At 35.7% G+C, this 18,838-nt stretch overlaps 1 protein-coding gene across 2 annotated transcripts in view; it reads left to right on the top strand.

The window, feature by feature from the left end:
* HSD17B4 (hydroxysteroid 17-beta dehydrogenase 4) overlaps window positions 1-18,838 on the top strand; it is a 90,447-nt gene that overhangs the window by 39,534 nt on the left and 32,075 nt on the right. For both annotated transcript variants that reach the window (XM_081053132.1, XM_081053133.1), the window contains exons 10-17: window positions 1,792-1,816; window positions 2,730-2,858; window positions 5,157-5,263; window positions 7,193-7,429; window positions 8,243-8,294; window positions 12,653-12,724; window positions 14,841-14,944; window positions 18,225-18,290. In XM_081053132.1, the coding sequence (XP_080909258.1) occupies window positions 1,792-1,816; window positions 2,730-2,858; window positions 5,157-5,263; window positions 7,193-7,429; window positions 8,243-8,294; window positions 12,653-12,724; window positions 14,841-14,944; window positions 18,225-18,290 (792 nt within the window). The remainder of the gene's footprint in view (window positions 1-1,791; window positions 1,817-2,729; window positions 2,859-5,156; window positions 5,264-7,192; window positions 7,430-8,242; window positions 8,295-12,652; window positions 12,725-14,840; window positions 14,945-18,224; window positions 18,291-18,838) is intronic.

Here is an 18,838-nt window from a genome sequence, read left to right as displayed (position 1 = left end):
ACATTTTTGATTCCTTATTTCAGTTTGATCTCTTTTTTCCTAGCATGAACTGTTGTATTTCAGACTCCCCCGCTTTATTTGATTCTCTGTGGTAATAATGAACCCGTTATGTGAGGAATACTATGAAATCCAAAAATATTTCTTGGTAGCAAAATAACCTGGCTCAGTTTGAAGTGAATGATGTATTAGCCTGATTCATTTGAATAAAAAACTGATAAGTAAATAAAAACCAGTCTACACATGTCTAAGCAGAGCTATGTACCTCCATTTTCTTAACCACAACCATTGAATGTTAATTGTGAAAATTAAAGGTGGAAAGAACTTTACAACTCTAAATATACAGAAGAGGAAAATTTAATATAATAGTAAGCCATATGGAGCTCAAAATTTGGCCTGCCTGTCTTTTTTCTCATTGGGGAATTAAAAAAAAACTTTTTATCTTTTACAATTATATTTATTATTCTGTCAACAAAAGTATGTGCTTTTTGTAGAAAACTTCAACTATGCAGGAAAATATATAGAAGAAAATAGAAATCACCCACATTACTACTATTTAGAGATAACTACTGTTAATATTTTTATGTATTCTCTTCTAGTCTTTTACTAGCTGTGCATTTACATGAATAGTCTTTTTGTAGATAGGCATTTTATACACACACTCAAACGTACACAATTAGGAGTGTGTGTTGTTTTACTATATTGTGAACATTTTTAGTGAGGAACATTAGGTATGTGTGATTAATAAAATACAGTAAGAGATGTGTGTGTAATATCCTGACTCACACCTTATTTGCAAAGTTTTGATCAGTAGCTAGAGTGGCAGACACAGATTCTTTGGCTGGTTGAGCTATTGTTTCTAGCACCTGAGAGGAGCGTGCAGCTTGTTCCTTTACTCCCAAAATATGATAAAAGATGGCATCTCTTGCCTATTATCAAAAGCACTGCTGATTTAGCTACTCTAACAGTGTCAAGACTGATTAGTCTATTATAAAAGTGTGGGCGTGTTAATATAAAGGCAAAGCATGATTGAAAAGCCATATCCCACGAGCATATAGCCACTGAGATGTGTGCTGTCTACTGATTAATTTTTTCCTGTCATATGTATGTGGAATTCACGTGATTAGTTCTGGCACACTGTAGTTGTGGTGTTTAAAGTCATGACAAACAGATTTTCTTTATATCAAACGTTTTCTTCTGAGGATATCTTTGAATGACCTCTAAGAAAAAAATTTATCTTTCTGTGTGGCAGTTAAGATATTTGATCATTCGCTTTATCTTTATGTACGATGTTTCATTGAATTGACTACATGTAGTTCATTAAGTCAAATCCTGGTTTTATTTTTCTTTGTTTTTAATTTTTTTATTCACTAGGTCTTTGTAGAGGGACGTGTATTTTGAGCCTGTGATGTGCTAGACAATTTGACTATTTATGTATTGTTTAACCTTCATGGTTACCTCATGAAGAGTGTATTATCATCCTTGTTTTACATAAGCGGAAACTTGGCTTTAGGGAAGTCAAATGATTTGACCAGAGTCACACAGCGAGTCAGTAAAAGAACTGGTATCAAAGCTTGGTTTCTGACCTCAGAGTAATGATTTTCTCCTACATTGCGCTGCTTTATACTTCTCTATAACACGAACAGAGCCTTTTGTAGAGCTGTATTATTTTTATACATTGTCATCTAGCATTCTAATATTCTTAGTAAGATAGTTGCCTATTGTCTTAATTTAAAAAAATTTATGAGTGATTTCACATTAGATGGTATAACTTTTTTCCTGTCTTTTTGGTAGGTTGGAGCAGGATGGATTGGAAAATGTAAGTTTCTTTTGATTTTTACTTTGCCATAATTTCCATATCTTTAAACCTGCATATCCAATTAGAGCTGGGTAAAGATCTTGTGAAACACCTAACCATTGGGTTGAGTGCATGCATATTCAAACTCAAACATTGTTACACCAACAGGTATTCTAAAACATGGAAGTTGTCCTGCAGGCCTGTGGCATTTTCAAGAATCTGTTTCATTTTCTTTCTGTTGGCAGTCCTTATTCATGACCTGCCTAGTCTTACTGAGAACCAGCTATTCCCTTCACACAGTTTTCCTTTGTATTGATGTTTGTCCTCCTATGTCTCTGACATCCCACGTGGTTGTTCTTACTCGTTATGATTTTTTGCGATTCTCCACATTTTTGTTGACTTCCTGTGGAGAAGGAGGCAGAACAAAGAGAGGAAAAGGGAGAATTATGTGGGACTATCTGATATAGTAATTTGTTTATCTGGAATTTCTGACCTGTTAGCACCACTAGTCCTCAGTTTACTATCCAACAAAGCTCTATTCTGTTACCTTGAAGTATATTCCCCAAGTCATCTATAGTCATGAATTCAGTTTTTTGGGGGATGATAAAATGTAATTTAACTTTTTTGGATTCTGCATTTCATTCTTCTAGTGGTGCCTGGCATAGTCAGAAGAGAAGTTTTTCCCTTCAGTTCCAAATATATATATATATATATATATATATATATATATATATATATATATATACACAAAAGACATTATCCTAATGGGTTTGTTATTTTAGGAAAAGTGCATTTTAAGGAATATAGTAAAACTCTTTAGAAATTAGAATCCCTTTTCTGGAAGTTAAAAAAAAATTCAAGGGGCTCTTATGAATTATACTTTCTGTCCTTTACTTCAAGTGTCTCAGTATCTTAGTTTTGTTTCTATAACCAGTACGATGGGAGCGGACCCTTGGAGCCATTGTAAGACAGAAGAATCAGCCAATGACTCCTGAGGCAGTGAAGGCTGACTGGATACAGATCTGTGACTTTGAAAATGCCAGCAAGCCTCGGAGCATTGAAGGTAAAGAGTCTCAAGTCAGTTCTTTCCTGCTTGGGGAACCAGAGGCAATCTCTTCTCTTACGGAATGGCTTCTGTGGTGACTTAGACACTTGAATCATCTAGACTACATTTTCTGCTCGTATGTATTAGAACTCTTCCAATTTAAGATAGGTATGTCAATCTCACTGTCAGTTTTTCAGTTTTTCAGGTTTTTAATACTCCTATTTTTTTGTTGTATGTGCAGTTGGGGGATGGTATGACGGGGTTATCCATTTGTGCTGAATGCATCCATTCCCCATCTGATGTTGGTTTCAAAGTCTTCCCTTATCTAACCATATGCTCCTTGTCTAACCTGATTTTTCTTTATTTCCCAAAAAGTTTATTTAAGCCTATTTTATTTAGACTTGGCTCTTCTCTGTCTAGTGAATAGATTTTGCTGTTTTAGTACTTTGTCTTTGCTGCTGTTTCTCTGTCTTTCTAAAATGCCCTTTCCTCCTTTCATTAGTGCTTCTTTAGAAAAACGCAAAGCTCAGGTGTTCAACGCAATCTGCCCAGGTATCCTGGGCTACACTGATCTCTCTTAGCTGAACCTTTACCACTTGAGCATCGAATCCTAACTGCTTTCCAGCGCTTTTGTTTCCTAAGTATGTGGTTCCCTAACTGTATAGTAAGTTGGAGGCAGAGACTATCTTGTATGTGCTTGTTTGGTATTTGGTGCTAGCATAGTGCAGAGCTCATAGAAAGGATTTAGTAAATACTGTTACCGGAATTATTGAATCATCTATGATATACCACAGGAATAGATAACCAGTAGAAGTCACATTAGCTTTTCTAGTATAACTCACATATGCATACAGTACATGAATGTTAAAGGACCTTTCTGGGACAGATCATGAATTAGGGTTATTTTACAGAAAAGTCTTTTTTTCCTCTTAGTAATTTTATATTTGATGTTTGATAGAAGAACATATCTGAAAAATGATTATGCTGTTTTTTCCCCTCTCCTTAATGATGCTTTCCTGCCTGCTGGGGTGTTCACTGACATTTTATTATGTTTTTTCTCAATGAGATGATAGCATAATTTTTATGTTGTTAATGGTAGCATTTTCTGTATTCTGCATTTTGATATTTGAGATCAATTTAGTCTATGAGTAACAGTCACCTTTCATTGAAAATGAATGAAAGGGAAAAGGAAGAAATACATTAAAAACTTTCCTTTAATGTCAATGTTCCACCTTATTGCCTTAAAAGTATTAGACTAACATAAAGGAAACGCTAATTAAATTATGTAATTGTAAATGACGCGATACCTCTAGTATTTGAAGTATAGTTGGGGAAAAAAACTAACATTTTCATAGACTTGAGACTTTCAGGGCATCTATTTCAGTGTTCTCATTTTACAGATGAACTAAATCCCAGATAAACTAAAGTACTGGCCCAAGCTTTCTCAGTGTTTGAGGCACATGTTAACACAGGTTGTCTGTCTCTGACAGCGGTGCTTTCAGCTTGTACCAAAGTAACCTTCAGTCAAATAGCCTTCCCTCTAGGCAGCAATCTGAACGGGGTGGTAAGAGGGGAATTGTAGGCAGGAAGTCTCTCCACGAGAGTCAGCAGGATGGGCAGGTATCCCTGCTCATCTCACATTCTGTAGTTTGGGTATAGTTTTTTCCCGAGTTTAGAAGGAGGCCCATATCTCTGAGGTTTGTTAGAAAGGTCCCAGAACCTTTGGAATTGTATGGTACATATGGCTGCTTCATGAGTCTCCTTTATTGACCTCATACACTCCAGAACAGCAGTTTCTGAAACCTGTCTGGAGTCACTGGTCATGATGATTTTCTCTGGAAGAATTTTTAGTACTATCTCCAGAGCTATTACTTGTAGAGAGACTGGTGGGGTGGGGTGCGTAATCGTGGCATTGTTCCATTATGGAGGACGGTTGGTGATGGTGGGGAGAGAAGGGAAATTAGCTGTGCCTCCACCAAACAGAAATTGCATGTATGTGGACAAAGGTCCCACTTGACAGAGTTGTAAAGTCTCTCAAAGACATTGCGAAGTGCAGAGCCTCTTTAAAATCTTAATGTGGGAAAAGTATGTCGGACAATGCCTTGTTTTTCATTGAAAACACCCAGTTGTCTTTGGTCTCTTTGAAAGTCTCACAATTTTCTCCTCTAATAGCCTGACATCATACATTCCGTTCATGAGTGTCAGTGCAGAGTCTGCAGCAGGCTTGCTGAATGTTATAGGAACAATTATCTAGCACACTGTAGCTTTTCTTAAGACACTTCAGTAACAAAAGCATTTTTATTATTATTTTTTTAGAATCAATTGGTAAGGCAATGGAAAGTCTAAGTAAAATAGATTCAGATGGAAGAGTTTCAACAAATAATACCAGTCATGCGGCATCATCAACAGGCACATCAGGATTTGTAAGTGGGGAAAAAAGTCTAAAGCTGTGCCTTCTCTGCAGAGCTCTTTTTCCTCTTTTCTTTTCTTTCCTTTCATGCAAAATGTTATTTTCCAAGCTATTAACTTAGTGTTAAATAGGAAAGATAAGTGATCACAAAACTTTTCATAAAATATGTAGTAAATATTTATAGAATTTGAATGAACATAAGGCTAACATATTAAATGTAACTTTTACTTTCTCTTCAGTGTAATTAGATGTCTCTTTATTTTTGAACATCATTGATAATCTTATTTAGTCACTGTTTTTCTAACTTTTTAGGAAAGGATAATTTATTTTAGTGCCTCTTCTGAGTCATCTATTTTAAGGGAAAGCATTGATAGATTGTGTTTTAGAAACACTACCTTTTTTTTTAAATTAACATTTATTGGAGTGACAATTGTTAGTAAACTTACATACTGTCTTTCCCTGAAAATAAGACGTAGCCAGACCATCAGCTCTAATGCGTTTTTTGGAGCAAAAATTAATGTAAGACCCAGTATATATTATATTATACTATAATATAAGACTGGGTCTTATATTAAAATCAGACCGGGTCTTATATTAATTTTTTCTTCAAAGAAGTGTTAGAGCTGATGATCTGGCTCGGTCTTATTTCCTGGGAAACATGGTAGATTTCAGGTGTACAATTCTGTAATGAATCATCTATATATCACACTGTGTGTTCACCACCCAGAGTCAGTTCTCTTTCTATCACCGTATATTGGATCCCTTTTACCCTCAACTACCATCCCTCCTCCCCCCTTATCCTCTGGTAACCACTAAACTATTGTAGAACTATTTCAATTCAACATGGCTGCCAGTAAAAAGCTTCCCATTGTGTCAGAAATGCTAATAGAATTGTGGTTATAACCCACGTGAAGTTTGCTGACTTACTATCTCCTATACTTATCCTTAAAAAAAAAAAAAAGCTTGTGGTACATAAATAGTAAGAAATAAATCATTTGACATGTTTGATTTTGGTGTTCTGGGACATAGGATTGACATAGTGATAAAATTAATCTAATTTTAACTCTGAGAATGTGACCCGTTTATAAGTCTGATTTTACTTTAGAATAGTGGTTGGCAAACTTCTTTGGTAAAGGTCCAGGTAGTAAATATTTCAGGCTTTCTGGATCCCATACTGTTTCTGCCACATAGTCTCCTTGATTTTTTTTTTTTTTTAACTACCCTTAAAAATGTAAAAACCGTTCTTAGCTTTCAACCATTGTTTTATGATGCCTGCTTTAGAATGAACGTGATTGAAAATTGGGCATCATTCTTTTATAACCTAATATATGCTTCACACATGAGCTAGACATAACAACACAACATAGCAAAATACAATATCCAATTAAGTAAAGAACATTCCTGGGAAGGAACGTCAGGTAAAATTTCATTTTAACTAAAACCATTATGAGGCAGTCTAATTTACAGGCATTAGGCAGTGTCTTGTTCATCTGTTTACAGTGAATTTTTATGCAATAGATTTTGTAGGGCAATTCACTATCCCTATTTATAGCAAATTCATTATTTTTTATATTTTTGAGTAGCTAATAGTTGCTGAATTAACAGGGCTTTCCAGCATCAGTGACAGGAAAGTTGAAGATAAGGCATACTATCTTTTAGTAAGAAGCAAGTAATAAAGAATTACTTATCTGTAAATGAAGTCCTTTTCTACATATCATCTAATTGGTTTCTATTAAAAAAGAATCATGTAATGAAGCAATTGTAGTGCTCCATTAAATTCACTAAAATGACATTCTAGTCACATCTTTTGAAAAGCAAAACTAGGTATGTAAGCAGTTAATAGTTTTGAAAAAATTAAAATTTGGCCAAAGATAAGTAAAATTTGACCAAAGATAAGATTTGACCAAAATATGAGTGAAAAAATTATTTTTTGTAACTATAGGTTGGCGCCATCGGCCATAAACTTCCTCCATTTTCTTCGGCTTACACGGAACTGGAAACTATTATGTATGCCCTCGGAGTTGGAGCATCAATCAAGGAACCAAAGGATTTAAAATTTATTTATGAAGGAAATTCTGACTTCTCCTGTTTGCCTACCTTTGGAGTTATTATAGCTCAGAAATCTATAATGGGTGGAGGATTAGCAGAGATTCCTGGGCTTTCAATCAATTTTGCAAAGGTATGCATAATAAGAAACCTTTATTTTGCATTTTTTCTGTTTCTTTAAATGTGATTGATAAATGTCACATCCTATGTGCGTTTGTACATTGATAAAACAGTTTATAGTGGTTTATTCTGGGTTCCAAGGAAGACTGGGAACTAAACTGTCCCATGGCAGTAAAATGTGGTCATTTGGATATGTGGTTCAGGTTTTATTTTCCTGTTCTACTGTTTTCCTATGTATATTGGTATATTCTTGCTTTGATATGTTGAGGTTAAGTGGCTATGAAGTTACCCTGTTCTTAACAGCTACTCTTTGTAGATAATTTACAATATACTAAGGAAATATTGACACTGATAGAGCTTTTACTTTGAATATGGTTGTAAGGTTTATATTTATGTTTTGGTTGTGTTTGGTATGTGTGACCTGACATTACTAGCATTAGCCAGTTTGTTAATTTTTCTTCAGTAGATATTTATTGGATAACCAGTATGTTCCAGGCACAGTGATAAGCACAGGAAATACAGCTTAGTTTAGGGTCTCCATTGGCAAATAACCCGTAATTGTCAGTCAGCAAGGATTTATGAATGTCAACAAAGCATACACATATATCTTCTCTGCTCCAAAAGAGCTGACAGTCTTTAGATTGGAGGACTGAGTCATGTGATTATTTCTGAATCATGAGTAGGGAGTAGAAGCCAAACTGAGACAGGTAATTTGAGGGAAGTCATGATGTGAGTGTGTGGACAGTGAAATGTCATTTAGCAATATCCAGAAGCAGAACCGGTGGAAAAAAAGTCTGCTAATGAAATTTGGCTTACTCTGATGTAGGTTCTTCACGGGGAGCAGTACTTGGAGTTATATAAACCACTTCCCAGAGCAGGTGAGTTCCGGATACGCTGATTCCATAATCATACCATAATTTTATTTTTTGACTAACCTTCCAGACTGTGTCAATATGTTAAATTGGCATACAGTGACCTACATAAACTGTATTGCAAGTTAATTATGTGCTTCTCAGCCATTAAATTAGGTTGATATTAACTAGTACCTGTTTTGGTTAGGCTAATTAAACCTTGTCCTTTAATTGTATTATTTAATAAATTACTTCAAAATACTAACAGTTTATCTTTGTTGATGTATGTGTTATTAACAACTGAAAGGAGCATTTGTGTGTGTGTGTGTGTGTGTGTGTGTGTGTGTGTGTTCTAAACTTAGTCTTGTGTATAATCAGTTATGATTCTATAAAAGTGGTTATTCATTCTTTTCTCAGGTACTTATGGTGGTGCTGATTTTCATAAAGCAAACTATTAAAAGATACAGAATTTTTTTGTAATTGATCTTATTTTCTTTTAGAGTAAATAAAACTAAGTCTGCCTTAATCAGCTTCACTTTTCTTGATAATCTTACTTGTTGTAAAGCTTCTCTTTTTATTATTTCACTATATTTGTTTTTTTTCATTACTCTGCTGTCAGAATATTGTCTAATTATATACTGAACTTATAAGATGGTAAAATACAAAAAAAAATGTTTATCCTTTCACATTACATAATGCAGAGTTCAGCCAGTAGCTAGAATCCTACTTTTTTCCTCAGTCTTATTTTACTAAAAAATCTATGAGTTTCTTATTGCTTGAGGCTGAGTAGCTTTATTTCAGTGTTAATGTTACAGCATAAGTTTTCACACAGCTCTTTTATCTGAGGCAGTGCACAGTGTGTGGGGACTGTGCATTCACCAGGTATTTGCTGGATACCTGCCATGTAGAAAGCACAGAGTTTGGTTTTAGACAGTTTTCTAACCTGGCTGCTTATGAGTTGCCTGTCATTACATTATATTACCTGTTATTTTTAATAAAATAGGGATTCTGGACCCCGATCCTAGAGATTTTGTGTGCATGTGTGCGTCATGTGTTCATGGTATGATGGTGGTACTGGTGGCGATGGTGGAGGCTAGGAAGCTCCCTATATGTTTTGTCTGCAGCTAGCCTAACATGGGTTCATTTGGGAACCAATGATATAAGGGAAGTAGAAATGCCTAAGACAGGTTTCTGCCTTTAGGGATTTTTAAATGTGAAGAGAGAGATTACACATATACTCAAAAATGATTATAACTGAAAAGTGATATGAATAGGAAGGTGTGGAAAATACTTTTCTTAATTTCTTATACCTTCTTAGCCTCAAGTTATGTTTCTTAAGAATTATTTTTCTACAGTAGCTCCTGTACATTTTCTGTAAGTAGTTTTGAAATTTACTCTCTAGTAAATACGAATATTCAAAATTCAAGATACTTAGGTTTGGAACCTCTTTAAACAGCAGACAACCAAGATCTGACCAATATTTATAATCTCTCCATAAAACATACCAATTGATGAGACATAGGACCTCAAGCATTAGGAGACCGATATCAATATCTCTGTATCTCTTAGCATCTCATTTGTTAGCTGCAGTGGTACTTCTAGTAGGCTGATTGATGCTCCTTGTGTTAAAAATATAAGCATTAGATGGAGTATAAGAAACCTAACAGCAGCACTTTATTTTCCGTCATGAACCAGAACATGTTCTGGTCCAGAATATGCTGCTCTCTAGATTTTCTGGATTTAAAAGTTTGATCTTTATTATGTTTCTGCTGGATATCTTTATTAGACTCACTTTTTTTCTCAAGATAATTTCTGTTACTAGGGCAAAACAATATTTCATGTGGAAAGTGAGATTGATAATGCTACCAACTTTGAATCTCTGGCAGGGAATATGTGACGATCAAATATTAGTACATGTAAATGTGCTTGTGAAGTGTAAGCATTATGCAGATGTAATTATTATGCAAAATTCCCAAAATAGAATCTCGTGGAGCTGTGGTTTTGATTGTTAGGGTAGATTTAACTTTTTTCTCCTTAAACACACACACACACACACACACACACACACACACACACATCAACTGTTGTGTTGTACAATAAATGTTGCACAATATGTTATAAGGGGAGAAGTATAAGATTGGCACAGGAACATATAGGACAGTCTCTAACCTAGAACTGAACTTGGGGGGTTGAGGAAGGCTTTTCATAGAAATGAAATTTAAACTGAGATCTGAATAGGAGTTAACCATGTTAAGAAGAGATTGAAAAATATTTTAGGCAAAAGAAATACTCCAAAGGTTTGGAAGTGAGAAGAAAGAGGATTGACTGTTTTAAGAAAGCTTGAACAGAAAATAGTTCAAGCTTTTTTAAAGACAGGCTGGGTAGGGAAGCAATATATGAGAGGAGAGAGGTAAAATGATCTTGCAAAGTCTTGACAATCAGATGAAGAAGTTTGGATTTTATTTTAAAGGCAATAGCCACTGAAGGATTATCAGCAGGACAGAATTATATGCTCAAATGTGGATCTTAGAAAGCATCAACTCTGGCTCATGTTTGTAATGCTTGGATTATAAGAGAATGAGATAGAGACTTTTGTAAGAGACTTTTATAATAATCTAGGTAAGAGACCGTGGTTAATTGAATAGGATTGTGCACGTAAGTATAGATATTAGTGAAGGAATTATAGAGATTTGTAGAGAGTATGTCTGGTGTTTGATTGAACTTGGAGTTGATCGTCTGTATTCCGATCTCTCACTAATTTGTCAGTGATTGGTTAATTGCTAAGTTCTAGGCATTCTAGGCCTGTGAATACATGGAGTACAAAAACAAATCTATACTCTGCCCTCGTGGAGCATATAACCTAGTTGATGGGGAGTGCAACCAATAATCAATAGCCACAAAACTAAATATACAATTGCAACTACATGTGATAAGCATTACAGATGAAACATACCTGATACCATTAGAGCTTAAAAATAGAAGGATTTGACATTATCAGGTTGATAATGGAAGTGTTCTCAGAGGAACTGATATCAGATTTGAAAGAAAGATTTCAGGTAGGTGCAATGTTAGGCAAAGATGGAAAGAAAAGAGCCTTCTATCGGCCGGTGTAAAAGTCCCCGAGATATGGAGAAGCATAGATGAGGAGGAGCAAAGACAGGCCAGGGTGGCTGCAGAGCCTGGTCGTGGTGGGAGACAATAGTGTCACACAGATCATGTGAGGGAGTTTTATGTTTATCACAAGGGCCTGGGGAAGTGGTGGGGAGAGGTAGTGGTGATGTTGGGAAGAGCAGTTAGTTACACTGTCAGATTTGACTTTGGGGAAAAAAATCGCCTCAGACGTGTATGGAGCATGTTTTAATATAGATCAGAATGGACATGCAGGCACCTAGTTGAAGCCTGTTGGGGTAGTTCAAATAAAATGACGGTAGCTTGGACTAGGGTGGAGAGATGGAAAGAAGTGGGTGAATTAGTGAGCTATTTATTTGGGAGGTAAAAGTGACAAATCCTTGGCTTCTTTCACCATCTTCCACATCCAGACAGTTACCAAGTTCTTTGATTCTCTCCGTACATCTTAGAATCCTCCCGTTTCTCCGTTTAGGCCACCATCATCTCTCACTTTCTAAGTGTTCTCTCTACCTCCATTTGTGCTCCCCTCAGGTCTATTCCTCTCACTGCAGCCAGAATGTTATTTCCAAAATGCAAATGTGTTTGTCACTTCCCTAGTAAAAACCCCAGATGACTATCCATAGACTTAAGGATGAAGTCAAAACTTTTAGTATAATCCAGCTTCTCCCATTCTCCACATACTCAAGTCTTGCCACACACTTAGAATCTATTTTATGAGTTGGGGTGATGCTGAGGGTTCTGGGTTGGGCAGCTGGGTGGGTATAGATTCATTCATATGGGGGACAAAAGAGAAGAGCAGGTTTGAGAAAATGATGATGAGTTCACTGCCAGACAATGGTAATCTGTCAAGACATCACCAGTTAAATGATGGAAAGAAGACTCCATAAAAAAACAGTGATTGGAGAGAAACGATGTCTCATTGAAGCCAGTAGAGTAGAGATTTGGAGAAGAATAGGGTCAAGAAATACTTCCTTAAGAAATGTTTGTCGAATGATTGAGAATTGTTATTTTTAAAACCCGATTTATCAGAATTATAGATGTTTTAAATTTAGTGACTCAGGTGTTCAGATTGCCTCTAATGTTGAATTATTCAACATTATATTGAAAATTATTTCAAACTTTAATTTTTTGTTTTGCTGAACTTACAGTGAAAATTATGTTAAATTCTCTCATGCCTTAATATAATAATAACCTGGAGTCTTTAAAACAGTCTATTTATTTATTTATCTATTTATTTATTTTACTTTTCATTTTAGGAAATTTAAAATGTGAAGCAGTTGTTGCCGATGTCCTAGATAAAGGATCCGGTTTAGTAATTCTTATGGATGGTAGGTAACTCATTTCCAGTTCTTATAATAATATTGTTAGTTTGATAGGCTTTGTATGTAACATAATATTTCTTCATAGAAGTGATAAGTAAATTTGTATTTGTCTTCTAATTTGTGAGAAAGCAAGATAAGCATTCTAAATGTTTATAAGCTTTTAGAAAATAAGGGAGGAGGGGAAGGAGTAGATTGGGGGAAGGTTGGTGAGAGTGGGGCATTTCAGGGGATTTGAGATAACATAACCAAAGCACATAGACATCAGAGTTGTGGCTGGTATAGAGAAATAGAGGAGAATTATGCTTACTATAGTATGTTTTTGGCAGGCAGGAATACATAGATCGCTCTTCATAATTGGGCAATATTATAGATATTCTTTTCTATGTTAGCTCTTTGAAACTTGGAATATATTTGACTTTTGAATCATTCTTGTAAATAATAGGTCCCTAAACTTGTACATTCAAACCTATCGAACTCAGAAAGTAATATAAACACCATAGTTATATTTAATTGTAGTAGGAAAAAAGATTTAGTAGTATAATAAATGTTGAAATACTAGTAATTAAAAATAAGCTAAATATACTTTTGCTTAAAATTTATTTTAAAGTTTAAGAGCAAAAAAATTAGATACCATGTTTCCCCCAAAATGAGACCTAGCTGGACCATCAGCTCTAATGCGTCTTTTGGAGCAGAAATTAACGTATGACCCAGTCTTATGTTAGATAAGACCTGGTCTTATATTAAAATAAAACCGGGTCTTATGTTAATTTTTGCTCCAAAAGACGCATTAGAGCTGATGGTCCGGAAGGTCTCATTTTCAGGGAAACACGGTATCTATTGTCAAAAATTTTAGAAATAAATAACAGTGGAAAGTTTAATATTGTCTGATATTTGGAATATAGACTTTATCATTTATGTTCTAAATACACAAAATGTTATGCTGTAATATGCTTTTTTTGTAACTTGCTTTGTTTTTACTTAATATATTGAGAACATTTTTGATGGTTTTAAATATTCTTCTACTACACTGTTTTTGTTAACTCATAGTATTTCATCATATGTCTATTTCCCTTTTCTTCCTCTCTTTCTCTTCTTTTTCAGATTTTTGTATTTTCTTGTTATTCCAGATGTTGGCCAATATTTGGCTGCAATTCTCCCCGTTCTCTTTTAGTCTTTTCACCTTTCTACCAAATGTAAAATACCATAAAAGTTCTGCAGTAATCTTAGTTTTAATTTTTATTGTTCTCTCTTGACCAACTCTATTTATTTAATAATAGCTTGGTAATGTGCAATAATGTATTAGAATTTGTAGATAAAGTATAGTGAAATTAGATATCCAATTTCTTGTGTAATAAAGATAAAAAATCTTATTTAAAATACAAATTGCCATGATTTTCCTTAGTTTTTGTTTTAATTAGCTTTTTTTCCTTAGTATGCAGTTCATACTCCTATTCCTAGTTTTCTACAGCTGCAGATACAAATAATACTCAAACTCGAAGAAATTAGTCAGTAGAAAGAGGGGCAGCTGTCTTACATTCATTCATTACTTACCTATTTACTAGCTCACTCATGTCATTTTTTTCATTGATTCATTAATGAATTTAATAAATATTTATTAGGTGCATTTTCTGTCCCAGGTGGTATTCTGATTGCTGGGAATGTGATGGTGAGCAGAACAGCCATGATTCTGCCCTCCTGAAGCTTATACCTTCATTCTCACTTATTTCCTCTTTAACATTCCAGGCTCTTTTTGAGTGCTTTGGCAGAATGTTTGAAAATTTGAGTGTGAGGTTACCTGCACTTTATAGTGGGATTGTTTGAAATGCATGAGCTGGAGAGAATTGAAATATGAAAGGCAGTTGGGGAGGTTTAAGAAAAGAGAAACTGCTATTTCATAGACAAGAAAGGATTTGTGAAGATCCTCTTCTCTGCCTTTCGGGGGGGGGGGGGGGGGGGGGCTGGTGATGTGAATTAAAATGATTGCTTTGTAACCCAAAATTGGGCATCTTTAAATTACAAAACTTTTTAGTAATTGGATTTTGTTTTTGAAACTTTTAAAGGAATTGTTGATCATGTATCTTTTGATAACTTAACAGTTTTTTTCCTTTCATTTACTTTTCAGTCTATTCTTATTCTGGGAAGGAACTTGTATGTTATAATCAGTTCTCTCTCTTCCTTGTTGGCTCTGGAGGCATTGGTGGAAAACGGACGTCAGACAAAGTCAAGGTAGGCTCTGGCTTGCTAAGCAAAATATATGTGTAGTTAAGGATTCTTATCTATATTTTGGACTTACCAGTGTATCATATGTGTAATTTCATAGAATAAAGCCTCAGTAATCCACATTTCTTTGAATCAGATATGTTCCTGGATTTGAAATGCTGTTTATGTTTGTATATTTATGTATAGAACAGTCTGGCTGAGGTAAATATAATGAACCTGATATAATTATGGGAATATTTTTACTTTCTTTTTTTTTTCTTCTTTACCCCCCTACCCCAACTCTGGTTCAAGCTGTTGTTTCTCAGTCTAGTTGTGTAGGACACAGCTCCCTGGCCCATGCTGGTATTATGAGCCTTGCTCTGACCCTGGCTGAGGCAGTCCGTCGTCCGGCCGGCCACTCACGCTGGCCACTGGCCACTCCTGACAGCACACGGTAGCCCATGGTAGCACAACAGCCTGTGGCAGTGCACGCCGACCCCTGTCTGCTCACGGTAGCCCAGCCCCAGGGAGAGCTGTTCGTTGTTCACAATCTTAGCTGCAGAGGGTGCAGCTCACCGAACTGGCGATCTCGTAGTTAGGAGCATGGTACTCCAACCACCTGAGCCACCAGGCCAGCCCTTTACTTTCTTATAGAAACTTTGCAGTACCCAAAAGTCTTTAGAAAAACCTAACACATACAAGTGATTCTTGCGGAAATTACAATTTTCATTTATTAAATGACTTAAGCATTTCTCTTGCGTAAGACAGTTCTTGTTACTCTTTAGTTCTCAAATTCTACTGAAACCATTTTTCCTAAACAATATTTTATAACTTGGATTTTACACAATTTAACTTGGCCTTTATCTTTAATGTGAAACAATGATATTGGTAAAAATTATTTTAAAAAAAATTAAAGATTTGGGGAATTGTTTTAAGGTAATTAGCAAATGAAGAAACATCTATTCCAGGAGATCTGTATCTTGGTAAGAACAGTGAGAATTTGTAGTATTTGAGCCACAACTCTCTCCTTCCTTTCTCTTCCCCTGGTTCAGAATGACAGAAGCTTCACTTCAGGCATGTGCAGCCAAGAATACAGGATCCTTTGCCCTCAGCTCCCAGAATAGGGCCACACTATCTGAGTTGCATGTCACCAGTGTTTCTTACTACTCCACCAGCCTGCGTTGCAGAAGCTCTATGCTAGGGAAAGTGGCTAGAGTTATGGGGCTCTCTTCATCTACTCCGCCCCCACTTGTAGAGTGGGAACTGTTCCACCCATGACAGGCTGGGAATACTGGGGACTTGATCACTCTTGTCCCAGATTGCTCATAGGGTGGGGGTTCAATGCTGATAGATACACTGAGAACACCAGAAGTTACTATCTCTTCCCAGCACCCTTTTTGTAAAGTGAGTATGTCTCTTGGAGAAAAGTAGGCCACTATCTTTGCCCCCATCTCTGCAGCAGTAGTGCAGAGTTTAGGCCCAGGGGGCAAGGCAACCTGTAATAATAGAGAGCCCTGAAGCTCTTCCCAAGGAAATTGACTCATTTTAGAATAGAGTATTTGGAAGTTCAAAAATAAGGGTGCTCTCAGAATCAAAGTTACTTTAAAATAAACAATCAAGAGGAGTCCGGTAACTTCATGAGAACAGTAAGTTAAACTACCCCAACTCGAAGTTTGTTTACTAGAGAAAACCATAGAAAGAGACAGCTAAGAAGAGCCCTCATGGAATCATAACACGCCTCTAAGACTGCCCTCAAAGACTATCCCTGTAAAGAAGACTGACTTTAATTGGATCAGGCCGTTGAGCAATTTATGCCCAGAGGTATTGCTGAAAATAAGGATGCAGTCATCTGGTATTTAGCAGAGTCTAACAGCTGGGTGTGATACCAAAACAGACAGACAGTTTAACACATTAAGGGGAGACAGTCACAAAGAGCCCTGCTGAAACCACTGTCATCCCAAGGTTTAGCTTGCCCAAGATTGCACCCTCTGAATAGCAACACCAGAGGCTGCACACTGGGGGAGAAATAGACTTACCTAAAATAGTTGAGCCAAGTCCGTAAACAAATAAATAAGTTAATAACAAGCCTTGAAGGGGAAGGATGGTTAGTATCCAGAGTTGCTGCAATACTTTATGTAAAATGTCTGGTTATCAACAGTAAATTACAAGACATGAAACAGGAGAGTGGGACCCATAGATAGGAAAAACCATCAATCAAACAAACAAACAAAACAAAACAGGCACCATTAACTGCCTTTGAGAGGATTTAATAGATAGTCCAGAGCAGCTATTATGTAAATATATTCAAAGAACTAAAGGAAACCATGCTTAAAGAAATAAAGTATGATGATAGTGACTCATCAAGTAGAGAAAATTAATAAATAGAAGTTATAAAAAAGAACTGAATAGAAGTTCGGGACAGGAAAGTAGAAAAACTGAAATGAAGAATTTACTAGAGGGCTCAACAGTTGAACTGGCAAAAGAAACAATCAGAAATCATGAAAACCAATGTATATCATCTACCGTGTTTCCCCGAAAATAAGACCTAGCCGGGCCCTCAGCTCTAATGAGAGTCTTTTGGAGCAAAAATTAATATAAGATCTGGTCTTATTTTACCATAAGACCTGGTCTTATATAATATAATATAATACCAGGTTATATTGGTTGAGCTAGGTCTTATTTTCTGGGCACACAGGGTACCTATGAATATCTGAAAACAAAAAGAAAAAAAGTGAAGGAAAAAGAAAAGGAGAATGAAGAGCCTCAGAGAAATGTGGGATACCATCAAGTAATGGGAGGACCAGAATGAGAGGCAAGACAAAAATAATTGAAGGAATGATGGCTTTGATGAAAAACATTAATCTACACATCCAAGAAGCTCGACCAACTCCAAATAGGCCATAAATACAATGCAAAGAGATCCATACTCTTAGTAAAGTGTATTTAAAGACTAAATCAATTTAGGTGTGAATTGTTGGTTTGATTTTTGTAATTATCATCATCTTTTGCATTGAGAAAAGAGTCTGGACCTTTCACTCCTTCATGGCCTAGAGAATGGATCTATCTGGTTATGTAATTCCTTTCATTAAGCAGGGTCATTTCAGGAAAATAAAAAGGAGATGAAGCTAGCAGTTACAAAATTTTAAATGTCTTCTGTCCTGAACATAAAATATTAAAAAAAAAAATCTTTTTATCCAACTTGAAGGTTTTACCATATTAAAACACGATTGCTTATCAAATACCAGTTGGCGTAAAAAGAATAACAAAACTTTGTTAGTATTTAACATACAGTGTTTTTTGATTTCAGGAAGCTGTAGCCATACCTAATAGACGTCCTGATGCTGTACTTACAGAGACCACCTCCCTTAATCAGGTAAGATTGTAATTTTGAAAAGTGATAAAGCCATGACTGCTGACAGTTTTTAATTTGTAGCTCTGACACCCTGTAATTTTGTGAGTCCAAGGGTAGCGGCTGTGTCCTTCAATATAATTTTTTAAAATGACATTACTATGGTTGGTATTCATTTTTTCTAAATTTTTACTTATCAATTTATTTTTCCACTAGGTATCAAAACAAAATATAAAATGTCTTTTCATTAGTTCAGAAAGCATCATGCTTTGCTGGCAATGGAGTGTTTGCCGTAGGGTGACTGCCTAGCTTAGGAGTGAAGAATTTCATGAAAGCTTTAGAGAGGAGTATAAAAAAAAACTTAAAAGGCAACGTTTAGTCATCCTTTTCTCTATTGGGAAAGAAAACTGAGTTATGTGCTTGGAATCAGATTATATTATGCTAACTTTAGCAGCAGACAAGCAAAATAAAGCATCTTCGAAGGGGTAGGTGATTTAATCTCCTTTGTTTGGCATAAATAATTTGTTTTCTGATGGAGGATAAAAAATGTTCTAGCAGGTAACAGATTCTGT

This window comes from Rhinolophus hipposideros (genome assembly GCF_964194185.1).
Source record: "Rhinolophus hipposideros genome assembly, chromosome: 7".
NCBI lineage: Eukaryota > Metazoa > Chordata > Mammalia > Chiroptera > Rhinolophidae > Rhinolophus > Rhinolophus hipposideros.
This window is presented reverse-complemented; position numbering and strand designations above follow the sequence as displayed.